The sequence below is a fragment of the Rhinoderma darwinii genome, chromosome 1, assembly GCF_050947455.1.
Source record: "Rhinoderma darwinii isolate aRhiDar2 chromosome 1, aRhiDar2.hap1, whole genome shotgun sequence".
Lineage (NCBI taxonomy): Eukaryota > Metazoa > Chordata > Amphibia > Anura > Rhinodermatidae > Rhinoderma > Rhinoderma darwinii.
Genome location: NC_134687.1, coordinates 431,298,591 through 431,317,189, shown reverse-complemented (window position 1 = coordinate 431,317,189; position 18,599 = coordinate 431,298,591). Strand labels below are relative to the sequence as shown.

The following is an 18,599-nucleotide window of genomic DNA, read 5'->3' as shown; positions in this document are numbered from 1 at the left end:
GTAAAATATAACTATATTGTGATCACTGTTACGGAGGTTTTCACGAACATTAACATTGCCAACAAGCTCTGCATTGTTTGAAATAACCAGATCCAACAGTCGGGTCTTCCATGAACTGGCCCATAAAATTTTCCTGCAACAGGCTGAAGAAATTTCTCCCCTTCGCAGTTGTAGCAGAACCATGACACCAATTAACATCCCGGTAATTAAAATCTCCCATTATCACTACTGTACCCACGTGTGCAGCCCGCTCCATCTGTTTATATAGCTGACCTTCCATCTCCTCAGTTATATTGGGGGGGGGGTCTATAGATTACACCAAAAATAATTTTTCAGTGTTTACCCCCCTTTGTAATTCCACCCACAAGGTTTCAATCTCCACACTATCTTCACCCACTAATGTCTCTTTCACACTCGCCTTCATATCACTTCTCACATACAGAGATACACCACCAACTTTCCTATCTGCCCAGTCTTTTCGAAACAGTGTAAAACCCTGTAGATTTACAGCCCAGTCATGAGAAGAGTCTAGCCATGTTTCAGCAATACCAACTATAATCAATATGTTCCTCCAGTACCCGGCAGGCCGGTTTTAGACAAGTGTGGACCTAGGCAAAGTTAAAAGCGGGGCCCCAAATGCTAAATTAGGGCCTGTTCACATCTGTGTTGGGGTTCCACTGATGGCTCCTATCAGACCTTTCCGTCAAGAGAACCCATGAACACAAACCAAACGGAAACCATAGCTTTCCGTTTGCATTACCATTGATTTCAATGGTAATGTTTCCGTTGCAAATGGTTTCGCAGTGTCGACTGCGCTATTGATTGTCAAAAAAACAGAAACCTTACGGAATGGAGACAAACTAAACCATTTGCAACGGAAGCATTACCATTGAAATCAATGGTAATGCAAACAGATGCAATGGTTTCCATTTGCCTTTCCATTGATAGGTTCCTACTACAGAAAGGTCTGACGGAACCCATCAACGGAAACCAAATGCTGATGTGAACATACCCTTACTGTATCAATAATTAAATCAATTCAGAAGGCGGTGTGTAGAGAACTGCATCACTGATTTCTAGCGTGTCCAGGAGTGTTGCAAGACCCAAACTTATGTCCCCCTCTCACATAAAAAAAATTATCTATATACATATACAGTTATTAAATCATACCACTATACCAGATTAAATGTTACCTGCATACTGTTACTGTACACAACTCAATATTATAAGACCAATATTACCAATAACAATACATTATTAGATCCAAATAATACCTCCACACCATAACCAAATAGTGACTGAATAATGGCCTCATACTGTTAATGAATAATACTGCTACACCATAACCACATAGTGACTGAATAATACCCCCATACTGTTCCTGAATAAAAACCATTATACAATATTACCACCATGTAGTGACCATATAGTGGAAGATTCCAGTTATACACAGGAGCTCTGCAGACAATATAAGTGATTACAGCACATTTATATCTAGTGATTAACAGGTGATGTTTTCTCTGATTTGTGTCGTTCACTTTCCCTTTTATTCTCCATCCGGCCCAGACCACTGTGACGACTTATTCCAGCCGCAACTCTACACACAGACATGTTGGTTTCTTGCTTTTCCAGCATCCTCCACACCTATACCCCATCCTCTAAACAAAACTCATAATCCGCAGTATCCCAGATGGTAATAACGATCCCTCAGTGCTTGACACAATAAAAGTGCCCCATCAGTAACCGTGCCCTCTTTGTGCCCCCAGAGCAGTAATGACCCCTGTGTCCCTTGTAGATAGCGCCACAAACAGCCCCCCTGTAGATAGTGCCACAATCCTCGCCTCCTTGTATATAATGCCACAGAGTCCCCAAGTAGACAGTGCCACACAGCCCCGCTTAGTAGATAGTGCCACACAGCCCCTCTTGTATAGTGCCACACAGCTCCCCTTAGTAGATCGTGCCACACAGGCCCCCCCTTGTATATAATGCAAAACAGCCCCCCTCCTTGAAAATGCTTTCATTGAGAAGGTGAAACGTTGTACTAGATGTTACATACATAGTTCGTACGGTTGAAAAAAGACACATGTCCATTAAGTTCAACAAAGGGATAGGAAAAGGGAAGTAAAAAAAAATTCTACACATAAGAGCTAATATTTTTTTGTTCTAAGAAACTATCTAAGCCTTTTTTAAAGCCATCTACTGTCCCTGCTGTGACCAGCTCCTGCGGTAGACTATGCCATAGATTCACAGTACTCACTGTAAAGAAGGCTTGTCACCTCTGCAGGTTGAACTTTTTTTTCCAGACGGAGCGAGTGCCCCCTTGTTTTTTGAGGGGGTTTTACATTGAACAGGATTTCACCATATTTTTTGTATGTGCCATTAATATATTTATATACGTTAATCATGTCCCCCCTTAGTCATCTTTTTTCAAGGCTAAATAAGTTTAGTTCTTTTAATCTTTCCTCATGACTTAGATTCTCCATGCCCCTTATTAGCTCTTCTTCGTATTTTTTCTAACTCCAGAGCATCCTTTCTATGAACTGGAGCTCAGAACTGAACTGCATATTCTAGATGAGCCAAACAGATAAAAACAAGGGGACATATAACACAAAAACACATACTTACAAATGGACACAGACAGGTCAGAAATGCTGATGAAGGAGAGTGAGCAGGTGTTTTAAATAATAATAGCCACTCAAAGCGTCACAAATAGGCTTCTACCTGGTTATACACGCTGCGCCTCATGACCTACACACTATCCCTCCATGTTTCACACACTAGCACCCCATTATTCATTTATTTTCATTTATGCACTTTACTCATTACTGCCCCCTATATTTCACCCCTATTATTATCACTTGAACATACACTATTCATTTATTATTTTTTACTTCACATCCCATGCACCACACGCCACTCCCCTCAAGACTAGTGGGAGTGGCTATTATTATTTAAAGCACCTGCTCACTCTCCATCAGCATTTCTGACCTGTCTGTGTCCATTTGTAAGTATGGCCTTTTTCAGGGTTTTTGTGTTATATGTCCCCTTGTTTTTATCTGTTTGGTTTGTGTACCAGGAACATTTAGTTCCAGTTAGGGAGTTAGGGACTCGCAAGACTGGGGATCCTTGTCGTGGATTGCGAGTTTGCGTCCTTTTGGCCAAAATGATTACGAATACCCCAGGTATTTTTCATTCTTACTTATATTTGCATCTTTTGGACACAGCTGGGTCTTTGATGCTGGGAGAGTATGGTGTGCTGTTGTTTGGCATAGCAAGCTGGGTAGCCCGCTCTATGTATTATCAAGGCGTCACAAATAGGCTTCTACCTGGCTATACACGCTGCGCCTCATGACATACACACTATCCCTCCATGTTTCACACAATATTAATTTATTTTCATTTATGCACTTTACTCATTACTGCCCTTTATATTTCACCCCTATTATTATCACTTGCACATACACTATTCATATATTATTTTTTACTACACATCCCATGCACCACACGCCACTCCCCTCAAGACTAGTGGGAGTGGCTATTATTATTTAAAGCACCTGCTCACTGTCCTTCATCAGCGTTTCTGACCTGTCTGTGTCCATTTGTAAGTATGGCCTTTTTCGGTGTTTTTATATTCTAGATGAGGCCTCACTAATGCTTTGTAAAGTGGTAATATTACATCCCTGTCCCGCGAGTCCATGCCTCTTTTAATACACGACAATATCTTGCTGGCCCTTGAAGCAGCGGATTGACATTGCATGCTGTTATTTAGTTTATGATTTACAAGTACACCCAGATCCTTCTCAACAAGTGACTGTCTGGTGAATAAACCCACTTCACTTTGAGCACTGCTTTGCTTTCCTTTTATTTATTTTTTAAATGCCCCCCCTTGTATATATTGCCACACTGCCCCCCTTGTATATAGTGCCACACAGCACCCCCTTTCTTGTATATAGTGCCACACAACCCCCCTTGTATATAGTGCCACACAGCCCACGTTCCTTGTATATAGTGCTACACAGCCCATTTTAAATAGTGCCACACAGCCCCCCTTGGATGTGGTGACACACAGCCCCCCCTTGTATAAAGTGCTACACAGCCAATTTTATATAGTGCCACACAGCCCCCCTTGTATGCAGTGGCACACAGCCCCCCCCCTTGTATATAGTGCCACACAGCGCCCATTCCCTGTATATAGTGCCACACAGCACCCCTCTCTTGTATATAGTGCCGCAGCCCCCCCTTGTATATAGTGCTACACAGCAATTCCCCCTGTATATTTCCACACAGCCCCCCCCCCCCCAAAAAAAAATAATGTTGTATTTACCCGCGACGGAAGGAGCGCTGAACATCCTCCGGGCGGGACGCTTGCGCAGACCAGCCTGATGCAGTTAGGTCATCACACCGGCCTGCGCAGAAAGTCTTCCCAGCACCTTAGAGGCTGCAGGCCTAACGTGGTCTGCAGCCTATAGTATTCATTTGTATCTGCGTCCTGAGGTCACTGATACAAGTAAATGTGGCTGTCGCTAGCACCGGGGTCCCCTCCAGTGCTAGTGAATCCACCGGGCACGAGTGGACCCGTGTCGCCAGGACCATAAATGTTATGAACCGGGCAGCGTGAGCCTCGTAGCATCCGCGGGCAGGGGGGCCCTAAGAGAATGGGGGCCCTGGGCAATTGCCCAGTTTGCCCCCCCCCCCCTAACGCCGGCCCTGCCAGTACCAAGGCCTCAAGCTCTCCTATTTTGCTTGGTAGACTTCTGGCATTTGTGAACATACACTTGGACTTGCCTTTCAATTTTTCAGATTCAGTATCAGAAATGGGATTATTTGACGTTATTTGGGCATTTTTATCTTCAATGTTGTTTTGTAAGAAGAGGATCTCCTTATCCTGTTACCTAATCCTCTCCCCACAGTCTATTTCTCCCCCACCTATATAGTCTGTCCCAAGGGCGTCGCTAGCACCAGGCCTTGGTGGCCCAAGCCCCGGATCTTTGGCACGTTCCCCCGGATCCCTGGCAACTGGCACATTCGGGTCGCAGCGGTTGCAATTGCGACCGTGTCGCATCTGTAAAAGTTACATTAGTAACTGGGGCCTATGTAATCAAATACACAGGCCCCTGTTACTATAGTAACGACATATACTTACCCATCTTCCTTTCCGAGCGCAGCGGAAGTCTTGACGTCTTCTGGCGTCATGATGTCAGGAGGCTGTGCGCCGCGGATGACGTCACGACGCTACATGGTGTTGGGACATCCACTGCAACTGAAGCCGAAGAGGAGGGAAGTGTAATGTTACGGTCTGCTGGGGTGCTGTATCTAAGCCTGCCTTGTGTTAGGCTTAGATACAGGGTCTAACAGACAGTATCACACATGGACCCTGTACCTAAGCCTTCCACGTTAGGATAATATAGTATAAAATTACTGTCTGCTGGGGTCCTGTATATAAGAATGCCTTGTGGTAGGCTTAGATACAGGGTCTAACAGACAGTATCACACATGGACCCTGTATCTAAGCCTTCCACGTTAGGATAATATAGTATAAGAATACTGTCTGCTGGGGTCCTGTATATAAGAATGCCTTGTGGTAGGCTTAGATATAGGGTCTAACAGACAGTATCACACATGGATCCTGTATCTAAGCCTCACATAGATACAGAGCCCCAGCAGACAGCAATCTTATACAGTATGAGATTACTGTCTGCTGGGGTCCTGTATCTAAGCCCACCTTGTGGTAAGCTTAGATACAGTGTCTAACAGACCGTGTCGCACATGGACCCTGTATCTAAGCCTACCACATGGTATTCTTTGATTCATGGCTCATGTCTGATGGGCCCTGTATCTAAGCTTACCACATGTGTTACTAATGGTGTTTTTTTAGTGTTTTTTTTTACAGGTTCGGTCGTTGGACTATGTCGGATTTGAGGACTAATTGGATGACGGTATTTTTTAATTTCAATAAATGGCTAATGAGGGTTGTGTGTGTGTGTGGGGGGGGGGGGTTATTTCAATAAAAGATTTTATCTAAGTCATTGTATTTTCTTTTAAACTTTATTACTACTGCTTTAGTAATAGCTGCTGGCTGATTGACAGCGTCCATTACTAAGTGTTAGCCGATGCAGAGGCTAGCACTAACCCTCATTATTACCCAGGATTTATGTATACCAAAATGTACATTAAAATACTGGATTAAATGATGTTATCATGTTAACATATATTTACAGATATATTTGGAAAGATGGTGGTACCAGCACATTTACTAAGAAAGTGTGTTAAAGCAGACCCGGCATGGTAGGGGTATGACAGAACTTCTCCCGCTGTCTTTCCTGTGATGCGCATCGCACAGGCAGTATTCCAGAGAATACAACCCTGGAGGTCCTTCCCTTCAGCTTGTAGCCTAGTTCTTTAAAATTATGCTTAAGGCCCAGTTCACACAGTTTTTTGGCGCAGAAACCGCTCCGCAAAACTCGTAAAAAACCACCCGAAAATGGCTCCCATTGATTTCAATGGGAGGCGGACAAGTTTTTTTACCGCGAGCGGAAAAACCGCGTCGCGGTAAAAAGAAACGACATGACCCATCTTGAGGCGGTTTCCGCCTACAAAACCCCATTTCAATCAGTCAGAAATGGGAAAAAAAACGCCTCGACGAGTGTTTTGACGAGTTTTTGTCAAACCACTGTGCAAAAAACGTCTGGAGCAGTTTTTGCAGGAGGAATTTTCCTCCTGCAAAAAACTCTGTGTAAACACAGCCTAACGCTCCTCCACCTACCATGTATATATGATTAATGAAAGTTGCCCTCCAGGAGGTCATATGCAAAGGACATCAAAACAGACTGCTCTCCCAGTGGTTAAACAGCCTAATGCACCACTTCCTCACCAGGAACTCAGATGTCCTGGGTTTTCTATTTGGAAAAAACATTATGTATAGGTAACTTGTTTTGCTATTTGAAATAGCCGCAATTGGCAGAAAAAGAGGGTAATGTTGATTGCACATACCTTGCAAAATTCCAGGTTTTAGTCTTGCTATGGGATGCCCATCAGAAACACAAGACAGTCCAATATTCAGGGAGTTTTCACATTAGCCAATAAATTTATAGACCTTCTAAATGTTTAGGCTTTGAAAGTATTATAAATCAAAGGAAATAAGCATTTTTATGTCACATTTTAAGTCACATTTTCGGAACAAAGTCCTAAGACATGTTTTGCAACAGTCTCTTTTATAAGGAATGTTTCTGTTTTACTCCAAGTTTAATTCATTTAAATCAGGGCTGTAATAATGCTTTCATTCTGACGTTTTTTTGGGAAAGCTATTTATTTCAAGTAGAAGTCTATCTAATGTGCACCATTACAAGGAAAATCATTGCGTTGTCAGTTTGCGAATATCTCAAAAGATCATTCAGTTTTTTTCTCTTTATTAACATTTTCACTCATACTACCGGTCTGTGCCAGGATAATGTCAAGAAACCTGCACAATTTTAACTTCATTGCTTTAGCATAAATATGTGGATAGTCCGTATTAGTTATTCCGACTTTTTAATAACCTCTATCTTGGTAAAAACTACAACAGAGTATTAAATCATGCACATCATACATTAAAATGTCAAACTAACTTTCCTGAAACATTCTTCTGGTTGCTTATTCCTTTGAAGTTCTCAAAACAGTTCTGTTATAGACAACTGTATTCTTAACTCCTTATAGTACATTAAAGAGAATTCCCTTGCTGTTCACATCAGCGTCAGGCTTCCGTTCATGGGTTCTGTTTGATCTTTCCGTCGGAGGAGCCCATGAACGGAAAGCCAAACGGAAACTATAGCTTCCGTTTGCCTTACCATTGATTTCAATCATGCTTCCATTGCAAATGGCTTCCGTTTGTTTCTGTTCCATAAGGCTTCCGTTTTTGTAGCAGAAACAATAGCGTAGTCGACTGCGCTATTGTTTCCACTAAGAAAACACAAACCTTACGGAACGGAAACAAACGGAAACCAATTGCAATGGAAGCATGATTGAAATCAATGGTAATGCAAATGGAAGTTATTTGGCTTTCCGTTCATGTGTTCCTCCGGCAGAAAGGTCAAACGGAACCCATGAACGTAACCCGAGGCTGAGGCCTCATGCACATGGCCGTGCCCGTAATCACGGTCCGCGATTACGGGCACGGCCGGCCGTGGACAGCTACCCGCAATTTCGGCCCGTGCTCCCATATACATTATGGGAGCATGGTCCGTAAAAAGCAAAAGATAGGACATGTCCTATATTTTGCGGAGGCTCTCTACGGCCTGGACACCTTTCCGCAAATATACGGGAAGGTGTCTGTGGTCAATAGAAGTGAATTGGTCAGTAATTGCGGTCCGTAAATACGGTCCGCAATTACGGACGAAATATACGGTCGTGTGCATGGGGCCTAATGTGTACACAGCCAAAGAAAATACAAACATGAAAATATCAGCCTGATGCTGGACTTCAAAAGGTTGTAGCAAACTAATGCCAGCTCTAGCCAAGCCAATATTTGCTGACAGGGGTCTTACTTATGTTAAACGACATAAACATAATATAAAATTTATCTGGCCATGTTATCAGCTAGCAACGCCATGTGCTTCAAACCAATGGCCTGAACAAGAATAAATGTGACCCTTGAGATTAAAAAAAAACAAGGACAACTGGATATATGCATAGTTTCAGTGGTCATAGAAAACCACAGGGGTTATAGGAGGTGTAGAGACAAACCAATCTGTGGGAGATGGGTTACATACCGAGGAATAATCCCTCTGGCCATAGCATTTAAAAGGGTTTTCCCACAAGAGACATTTATGACATATCCACAGGATATGTCATAAATGTGAGATACATGCGGGTCCCACCTCTACCTGAATGAGGTAAATTCCGACCATGAAAAATGTTATATGGTCGTGAGTTACGTAAACAGCGCAGCTCTCTGAGCTACGCGGTTTCCGTAAGTCTCATAGAACTTAATGGTAGTTACTGAAACAGCGTAGCTCGCATGCTACGCTGTTTCTGTAACTGGCATTCACTACTATTGGAGTTACGGAAACAGCATAGCTCAGTGAGTTCCGCTGTTTACGTAACTCATGACCATATAACCTTTTCATGGTCGGAATTCACCTCATTCAGCCGCAACACACAGCGGCTGAACAGGGTTTAGGGGTCCCCGTTCTGGATATAGGTGTGGGTCCCGCATCTATCTGACATTTATGACATATCCTGTGGATATAAAGGTCTCTCGTGGGAAAACCCCTTTAAATCATGTATATGTGTATGTCACATATTTCTGAGGCTAAAGTGATTAAAAAAAAAATCTTTCACGCAAGACGTCCCTAGTAACATTATTATAAAGGACCGCCCTCCTCAATTACATCACCATAGAACTGCAGAATTCTGTACTCCTTGGTCTGCGGGCGTGGCCTTTCCTGCTTATCTTTCTCTGTACATCTACAACCTGTACATGTTTTGCTGAACCCAAAAGAAAGTGAAAGGGTGACAAGGGGAAGGCATACACTGACTGAGAAGTACTTGAGGAGAGATGGAAAGAGAGCCCATGAAAATATGCTGATTTAACCATGGAAGCCTGAAAGCTGAAAAAAAGACTAAGAGACCAAGGCTGTAGAGTCATCACATTTGACACACAATATATAATCTTGAATGAATAAAACAGAGAAACGGCTCAAATGTAAAGAATAAAACTTCATACATCTACTTCACTTGGATTCTGGAGCAATGTAAATTATTATATTTGGCTGCAGGCACACTAAGAATCAGGGTCTAAGAAGACTCTTGCCTGTTAGGGTATGTTCACACACACTATTTTCAGACGTAATTCGGGTGTTTTATGCCTCGAATTATACCTGAAAAAACGGCTCCATTACACATACAAACATCTGCCCATTGCTTTCAATGGGTTTTACGGTGTTCTGTTCCCACGAGGTGTTATTTTACGCGTCGCTGTCAAAATACGGCGCGTAAAAAGACGACCACGAAAAAGAAGAGCATGTCACTTCTTGGGACGTTATTGGAGCAGTTTTTCATTGACTCCATTGAAAAACAGCTCCAATAACGTCCGCGAAAAACGCGAGTTGCTCTAAAAACGTCTGAAAATCAGGAGCTGTTTTCGCCTGAAAACAGCTCCGTATTTTCAGACGTATTTTGCTAAGCCGTGTGAACGTACCCTAAGAAGGAAATAATATACAGGTCTGTGATAGAAGTTAATGTCTAATAGAGTAATAGAAAATATGCAATGCCGCATTGCACAAACGTCACAGTACAGAGTGGGAGTAATTTATTAACCCTTTGACGACAGGGGGTGTTTTGGGCCTTCATGACCAGAGCAAAAATTTCACCTTTTGGCTGGGTTCACACGAGCACATTACGTCCGTAATGGACGGACGTATTTCGGCCGCAAGTCCCGGACCGAACACACTGCAGGGAGCCGGGCTCCTAGTTATGTATGACGCTAGGAGTCCCTGCCTCGCTGCCGGACAACTGTCCCGTACTGTAATCATGTTTTCAGTACGGGACAGTAGTTCCACGGAGAGGCAGGGACTCCTAGCATCGTACATAACTATGATGCTAGGAGCTCGGGTCCCTGCAGTATGTTCGGTCCGGGACTTGCGGCCGAAATACGTCCGTCCATTACGGACGTAATGTGCCCGTGTGAACCCAGCCTTTGGAATGCTGCATTCTAAAAAGGTGAGTTTTATTTTTGTTTCTTAGTCTACTCAAAAAATGTTGTTTCTTTATTTACTGGACAAAAAAAGACTATTTTCTTATCATTTAAAATTAAAGCCAATATTAATTTTGTAGGTCTTTTTTTAATTTAAAAAAAAAATAATGTTTTTTGATATTGTAAGGTAGTTTGTTTGGTGAGAAATATTCATTCTTAAAATGAATCATCTAATTCTCTCACACATAGCAATGTAAAATACGTGTACACTGTGTAATGTGTGACGTCGCTATGACGTGTGACGTCTGGTCTAGCATCTGTATTTAGGGGGTCTGGTCTGTGGTCTGTAATAGTTTCTGGGGTCTGTATTTAGGGGGCCTGGTCTAGGGTCTGTATTAGTTTAGGGGTCTGTATTTAGGGGGTCTGTATTAGTTTAAGGAGTCTGGTCTGAGGTCTGTATTTAGGGGCTGGGGGTCTGTATTTGTTTAGGGGTTCATGTCTGGGGTCTGTATTCAGGGGGTCTGGTCTAGAGTCTATTTAGCGTGCTTGTTCTGGGGTCTGTATTTATTTAGGGTGCTTGTTATGGGGTCTGTATTTATTTAGCATGCTTGTTCTGGTGTCTGTATTTGTTTAGGAGAGCCTGGTTTGGGGACAGCAATAGTTTAGAAGGTCTCGGGTCTGTATGTATTCTAGAGTCTGAAGTCCGAATTTATTAGTCTGAGTAAAAGGGGTTGTCCAGGCATGTGGATAGGTCATCAGTATGAAAAACTGGTCCGTACCTGGACAACCCCTATAATGTATGGGCTTTGGCGTCTGAATTTTTGTGCTTCTAGAGAGGCCAGAAATGGCTGCAGGAGCGAGGGGCATAGATATCTCATCAGGAGAAGTCGCCATAACGGTCTGTGTCAGATGTAGAAGAAAAGAAAAGAGAACGACTCTCATAAGAGAAGACATCACTTGTGAGCTACTGGACCTATAGAGGATCTGTCACCTCTCCTGACATGTCTGTTGTAGGAAATCCTTTTATTCCACATAAAGTCTTTGTGTACCCAGGACTAATAGACAAATGCGTGTTACCATTCCCATTGTCAAGAGGAAGTGTCCCTACACAGTTACATAGTTAGTACGGTTGAAAAAAACACATGTACATCAAGTTCAACCAAGGGATGGGAAAAGGGAAGGGAAAAATTTCTACACATTGACATAGGAGCTGATATTTTTTAGTTCTAGCAAATTATCTAAGCCTTTTTTAAAGCCATCTACTGTCCCTGCTGTGACCAGCTCTTGCGGTAGACTACTCCATAGATTCACAGTTCTCACAGTAAAGAATGCTTGTCGCCTCTGCAGATTGAACCTTTTTTTCTCCAGACGGAGGGAGTGCCCCCTTGTTTTTTAAAGGGGTTTTACATGGAACAGGCCTTCACCATACTTTTTGTATGTGCCATTCATATATTTATATAAGTTAATATACGGTAAGTGTGATACTGTCATCGTCTACTGCATCTTAAGTGGGCGGGTCATAGCATAAGGGGGCAGGGACACGGCATGACAAATTTACTATAATTTACACTAGAAACTGGCGGAAACTATAGCGGAAACTTACGGTAGCTCTGAGCTGGTGTAGATTTCCATTTCTGGCACATGGACAGCCAGAGATGCACCTAGTTTATTAATATTACACAACGCTCTTCAGATTAAGACTGGCGTGTGAAACGTAAGTTTCCCCTAGTGTCATTGTACCATAACTTAGATAAATTGACTCTTACTAAAGTAAAAAATAATAGAAAATAAAATAAAAATTATATATATATATATATATATATAGCAAACAAGAAGGCAGCAGCACTCACTAATGAATAATCGACCAGGTGCCGACAAAAACGTCCCGATCCTAGGACGTATAATAATATATAGAAGAAGAAAATTTGCAGCACTCCAACATGAAGAAAAGTGGTGGTTTATTCAATCCAAAACAACAGCCAGGCTTGACAAAGATCCTATTGTAGGATTGAAACGTTGCTGTTGTTTTGGATTGAATAAACCACCACTTTTCTTCATGTTGGAGTGCTGCAAATTTTCTTCTTCTATATATATATATATATATATATATATATATACATACATACAGTGAAGGAAATAAGTATTTGATCCCTTGCTGGTTTTGTAAGTTTGACCACTGTCAAAGTCATGAACAGTCTAGAATTTTTAGGCTAGGTTAATTTTACCAGTGAGAGATAGATTATATTTTAAAAAAAAACAGAAAATCACATAGTCAAAATTATATATATTTATTTGCATTGTGCACAGAGAAATAAGTATTTGATCCCCTACCAACCATTAAGAGTTCAGCCTCCTCCAGACCAGTTACACGCTCCAAATCAACTTGGTGCCTGCATTAAAGACAGCTGTCTTAAATGGTCACCTGTCCACAGACTCAATTAATCAGTCTGACTCTAACCTCTACAACATGGGCAAGACCAAAGAGCTTTCTAAGGATGTCAGGGACAAGATCATAGATCTGCACAAGGCTGGAATGGGCTACAAAACCATAAGTAAGACGCTGGGTGAAAAGGAGACAACTGTTGGTGCAATAGTAAGAAAATGGAAGACATACAAAATGACTGTCAATCGACATCTATCTGGGGCTCCATGCAAAATCTCACCTCGTGGGGTATCCTTGATCCTGAGGAAGGTGAGAGCTCAGCCGAAAACTACACGGGGGGAACTTGTTAATGATCTCAAGGCAGCTGGGACCACAGTCACCAAGAAAACCATTGGTAACACATTACGCCGTAATGGATTAAAATCCTGCAGTGCCCGCAAGGTCCCCCTGCTCAAGAAGGCACATGTACAGGCCCGTCTGAAGTTTGCAAATGAACATCTGGATGATTCTGAGAGTGATTGGGAGAAGATGTTGTGGTCAGATGAGACTAAAATGTAGCTCTTTGGCATTAACTCAACTCGCCGTGTTTGGAAGAAGAGAAATGCTGCCTATGACCCAAAGAACACCGTCCCCACTGTCAAGCATGGAGGTGGAAACATTATGTTTTGGCGGTGTTTCTCTGCTAAGGGCACAGGACTACTTCACCGCATCAATGAGAGAATGGATGGAGCCATGTACCGTCAAATCCTGAGTGACAACCTCCTTCCCTCCACCAGGGCATTAAAAATGGCTCGTGGCTGGGTCTTCCAGCACGACAATGACCCGAAACATACAGCCAAGGCAACAAAGGAGTGGCTCAAAAAGAAGCACATTAAGGTCATGGAGTGGCCTAGCCAGTCTCCAGACCTTAATCCCATCGAAAACTTATGGAGGGAGCTGAAGATCTGAGTTGCCAAGCGACAGCCTAGAAATCTTAATGATTTACAGATGATCTGCAAAGAGGAGTGGGCCAAAATTCCATCTAATATGTGTGCAAACCTCATCATCAACTACAAAAAATGTCTGACTGCTGTGCTTGCCAACAAGGGTTTTGCCACCAAGTATTAAGTCTTGTTTGCCAAAGGGATCAAATACTTATTTCTCTGTGCACAATGCAAATAAATATATATAATTTTGACTGTGTGATTTTCTTTTTTTTTTTTTATATATATATAATCTATCTCTCACTGGTAAAATTAACCTAGCCTAAAAATTCTCGACTGTTCATGTCTTTGACAGTGGGCAAACGTACAAAATCAGCAAGGGATCAAATACTTATTTACTTCACTATATTATATATATATATATATATATATATATATATATATATATATATATATATATAAAACTATAATTCATAGCAACAACATAATAAAATGTACTTGCCTTTTCTCATAATCTAAATCTCCCACAGAGCCATTCATAAGTTGGTTTGGGGTCCATTTTAAAGTCATTGTATCTGCAGTTTGATGAAGAGACAAATATCCAGGGATTGCTTCCATATCATCTCTCTAGGAAAAGGAATAAAGGTGATTCCTAAACTAAATGTACCCTTCTTTCCCAAAATAAAAGTATTTCCATTTGAATTTCTGTACAGCACAGCAGAATTTGCTGGTGCTATATAAGTAACAGAAATAATTAAATAAACCTTTTATTGCTATTAATATGTTGCCAATGAGCCTGAGGCTATGTTCACACAAGGAATGGGAAATATAAAGGAGGCACTTATACTTCTCCTTCCTCCTGGATCCACTTCTGGCTATGGCTCCAAGTTCTGCAACAAATCACAATGTGTGAACATAGCCTATGAGAAAAACAAATCTAAATCAAAATTCCCAATATGAAGCTATAATTCTCAGCTTTCTCATCAACTGGAGTGGAGACTCAAGGAGTGTAGCCTCACGTGCAGCAGCTAAAAAATGTTTCCATACATGCAGCACAGCGACACATCATGTAGATGAAGTCATAACTCCTGGCAAAATAAAAAGGGTAGCTTGAGATTAGAAGAAAAAAAAAAAAACTGCCAATATTTACTTGAATGGGGCCTGGCTGCAATATTACACACAGCACATGGACAAGAATCGTGCTGTTGCTGGAAAAAAAGCAGACCCCTTTTTTTCTATTCTCAGACTACCCCTTTATTAAAAAAACAAAAAAACAAAATTGTATACGGACTACTGACGAAGGCCAAAAGAACAATCTTGACCTCTGTAGGACTAATGGAGCCATATGGACACTTTAGCATGTACGTCGGAAGCTTTCCTTATGTACATGTTAAACGGTTATCACAAACGTGGTGTGAACAGGGCCTTAAAGAGGCTCTGTCACCACATTATAAGTGGCCTACATTATACATGATGTGATCGGCGCTGTAATGTAGATTACAGCAGTGTTATTTGTTTAGAAAAACAATAATTTTTTTATGGAGTTATGACCTATATTAGATTTATGCTAATGAGTTTCTCAATGGACGTGTTTTACTATATGACCAAGTGGGCGTTGTGGAGAGAAGTGTATGACGCTGACCAATCACACTACAGAAGTGACGCTACAGAAGTGACAGGATTCTGAATACACATCACGTCCTGGCTAGAGGTAATGTATATTCATTGTCATGACACTGCAGTAACATTATAGTGTGTTTATGTGGCTGCACATAGCGATATAGCTATATCGCTATGTACTGTATAAATGAATGGGGAGAAGTGTATGACGCTGATTGATCAGCGTCATACACTCCTCTGTACAACGCCCACTTGGCCAAAAAGTAAAACACGCCCAGTTGTTCATTAAGAAATCCATTAGCATAAAGCTAATATAGGTCATAACTCCATCAAAAATGATCGTTTTTTGAAATAAAAAACACAGCTGTAATCTACATTACAGCGCCGATCACATCATGTACAATATAGGCCACTTATAATGTGGTGACAGAGCCTCTTTAATGACTGAGGAATTTTTTAAATTTTTTCCATCGTCGCATTCAAAGATCTATTACTTTTTTATTTTTGCGTCGACATAGCTGTATAAAGACTTTTTTTTTTGCGGGACAACTTGTATTTTATATTAGCACCATTTTGGGGTACATATAATTTATTGATTAACTTTTTACTAACTTTTTTTAGTGGGGTACAGAAAAACCCCCAGAAATGTTGCCTTTTTTTTGCGTCTTAATTTTACGCCGTTTACCGTGTGGTATAAATAACATAATAACTTTATTCAGCGGGTCGTTACGATTGCGGCGATACCAAATTTATATAGGTTTTTTTATGTTTTCCTACTTTTACACACTAAAAACACATTTATTTCAAAATTACTTGCTTTTGTGTTGCCATATTTTAAGAGCCATAACTTTTTTTAATTTTTGACGGATGCAGCTGTATGAGGGCTTTTTTTTGCAGGACGACTTGTAGTTTGTATTGGTACCATTTTTGGAGTAGATGGATTGATCACTTTTTATCACATTCTTTTGAAGGCAGGATGAACAGAAAACAGCAATTCTGGCGTTGTTTTTTATTATATTTTTTACGGCGTTCACCGTGCGGGTTAAATAATGCAATCGTTTTATAGCTGGGTTCGTTACGGACGCAGCGATACCAAATATGAGTAACTTTTTTTCATAATAAAGTATTTTGTAAGGGGAAAAAGTGTGGTTTTTAATTTTTTTTTACTTGGGACATTTATTAATTTATTTCAACTTTATTTAATTTTTTTTACTTTATTTTTATTCCCACTGGGGGACATTACTGTCCAAACTTTTGATCGCTATTATAATACACTGCAATACTTCTGTATTGCAGTGTATTATTGCCGGTCAGTGTAATATTGACAGGCACCTGTTAGGTCATGCCTCTGGCATGGTCTAACAGGCAATTACTAAAGGCAGAACTGGGGGCCTTTGTTAGGCCCCCAGGCTGTCATAGAACCCATTGGCACCCCGCGATGCACGCGGGGATGCCAGTGAGGTGAGAGAGGGAGCCCCCTCCCTCTAAAATCACTCAGATGCGGTGCTCGCTATTAAACGCCGCATCTGAGGGGTTAAATATGATCGGAGACCACTGCTAGTGGTCTCTGATCGTTGCCCTGAAGCCCGAGGCTGTTACTAACAGCCCGGGCTTCAGCAGCACCACGCACGATGCGGGAAAAGCTCTTCTGAAATGTCGACTGAAGTGAAAAGGCGGCGCTTCAGAAGAACTACCCTGAATAGCCGACGTAAAAACACTATACGCCGGTCGTTAAGAGGTTAAATAACAATTTTTGTTGTTTCTTACTGAACTCCCAGTTCAAATAACATAAATATCCCATAACCATGGGAACCAAAATAGAAAGTATCCTTTGTTTACACTGCCGGCTGCTTTGTTATTTACAGTATGTCGATCAGAAAGTTCCATAATACCAAATGCTCCACTTACAGGTTGAACCATCACATTGTTTTTGCCATAAAGAAGAGTTGCCCTTGAATTCTGGTGTAATGACTCCACATAGTCCCGTGCTGACATCGATGGTCTGTCATCCATACTCCCACTGGAGTGTCTTTTCTGAATCTGCAGAAATACAAAATACAGCTATTTTAAATAGGCTCTGTCACCAGTTTATAACTGCCCTATCTCTTACCTAATCTAATAGGTGCTTTAATGTAGATAACTACTGTTTTTTTGGGGGTTTTTTTTAAACTTTTTTTTGACTAAGTTATGAACATTTTAAGATCTATGCAAATTTGTTCTTAATGCCCAACTGGGCGTTTTCTTTACTTTTCACCAAGTGGGCGATGTAAAGAAAAGTGTATGACGCTGACCAATCAGAGTCATACACTTCTCTTCATTCCAGCCCAGCTTGATCCACAGCACAAGGTGATTTCGCGAGATCACGTTGTGACATCACCACATCCCGCAAGTCCTTCACCGGAGCGATGGAAGACTGAACATCGCCTCCAGCCGCTGCAGATTCGAATAAATGTCCTGGCATGGCTGGAGGCGATGATTGTTCACTCTTCCGGTGAAGGACCTGTGAGAGGAAGTCACGTCACAGCGTGATCTCGCGAGATCACACAGGTGCTGTGGATCAAGCTGGGCTGGAATGAAGAGAAGTGTATGACGCTGATTGGTCATCGTCATACACTTTTCTTTACAACGCCCACTTAGTGAAAAGTAAAAAAATGCCCAGTTGGGCATTAAGAACAAATTAGCATATCTATCACATGTATAATGTACATATATGTATAGCTATCACATGTATAGTGTACATATATGTAAAGTACAAACACACACACTTGTGCACATATACACCGTTCAGCCATAATATTGAAACCACCTGTCTAAAATTATGCAGGCGCTCCTCATGCCACCAAAACAGGTCTCACTCGTCGAGTCATAGACTCCATAAGACCTCCATAAGAACTCCGTAGATCCTTAACGTCCTGTAAGTTGTGCGGTAGGGCCTCCATGGATCAAACTTGTTTTCCTAGCACATTCCACAGATGCTCTTTGTCATGTTCCTCAAACCATTCCT

The 18,599-nt window shown here is 41.5% G+C and overlaps 1 protein-coding gene across 1 annotated transcript in view; it reads right to left on the bottom strand.

Annotated features, from left to right (window-relative positions):
* Positions 1 to 18,599, bottom strand: part of SGSM1 (small G protein signaling modulator 1) — a 280,772-nt gene that overhangs the window by 61,389 nt on the left and 200,784 nt on the right. Inside the window, exons 8-9 of the mRNA XM_075853710.1 lie at positions 17,504 to 17,635; positions 14,478 to 14,602 (exon numbers count right to left, since the gene is read on the bottom strand). Coding sequence (XP_075709825.1) covers positions 14,478 to 14,602; positions 17,504 to 17,635 — 257 coding nt within the window. The remainder of the gene's footprint in view (positions 1 to 14,477; positions 14,603 to 17,503; positions 17,636 to 18,599) is intronic.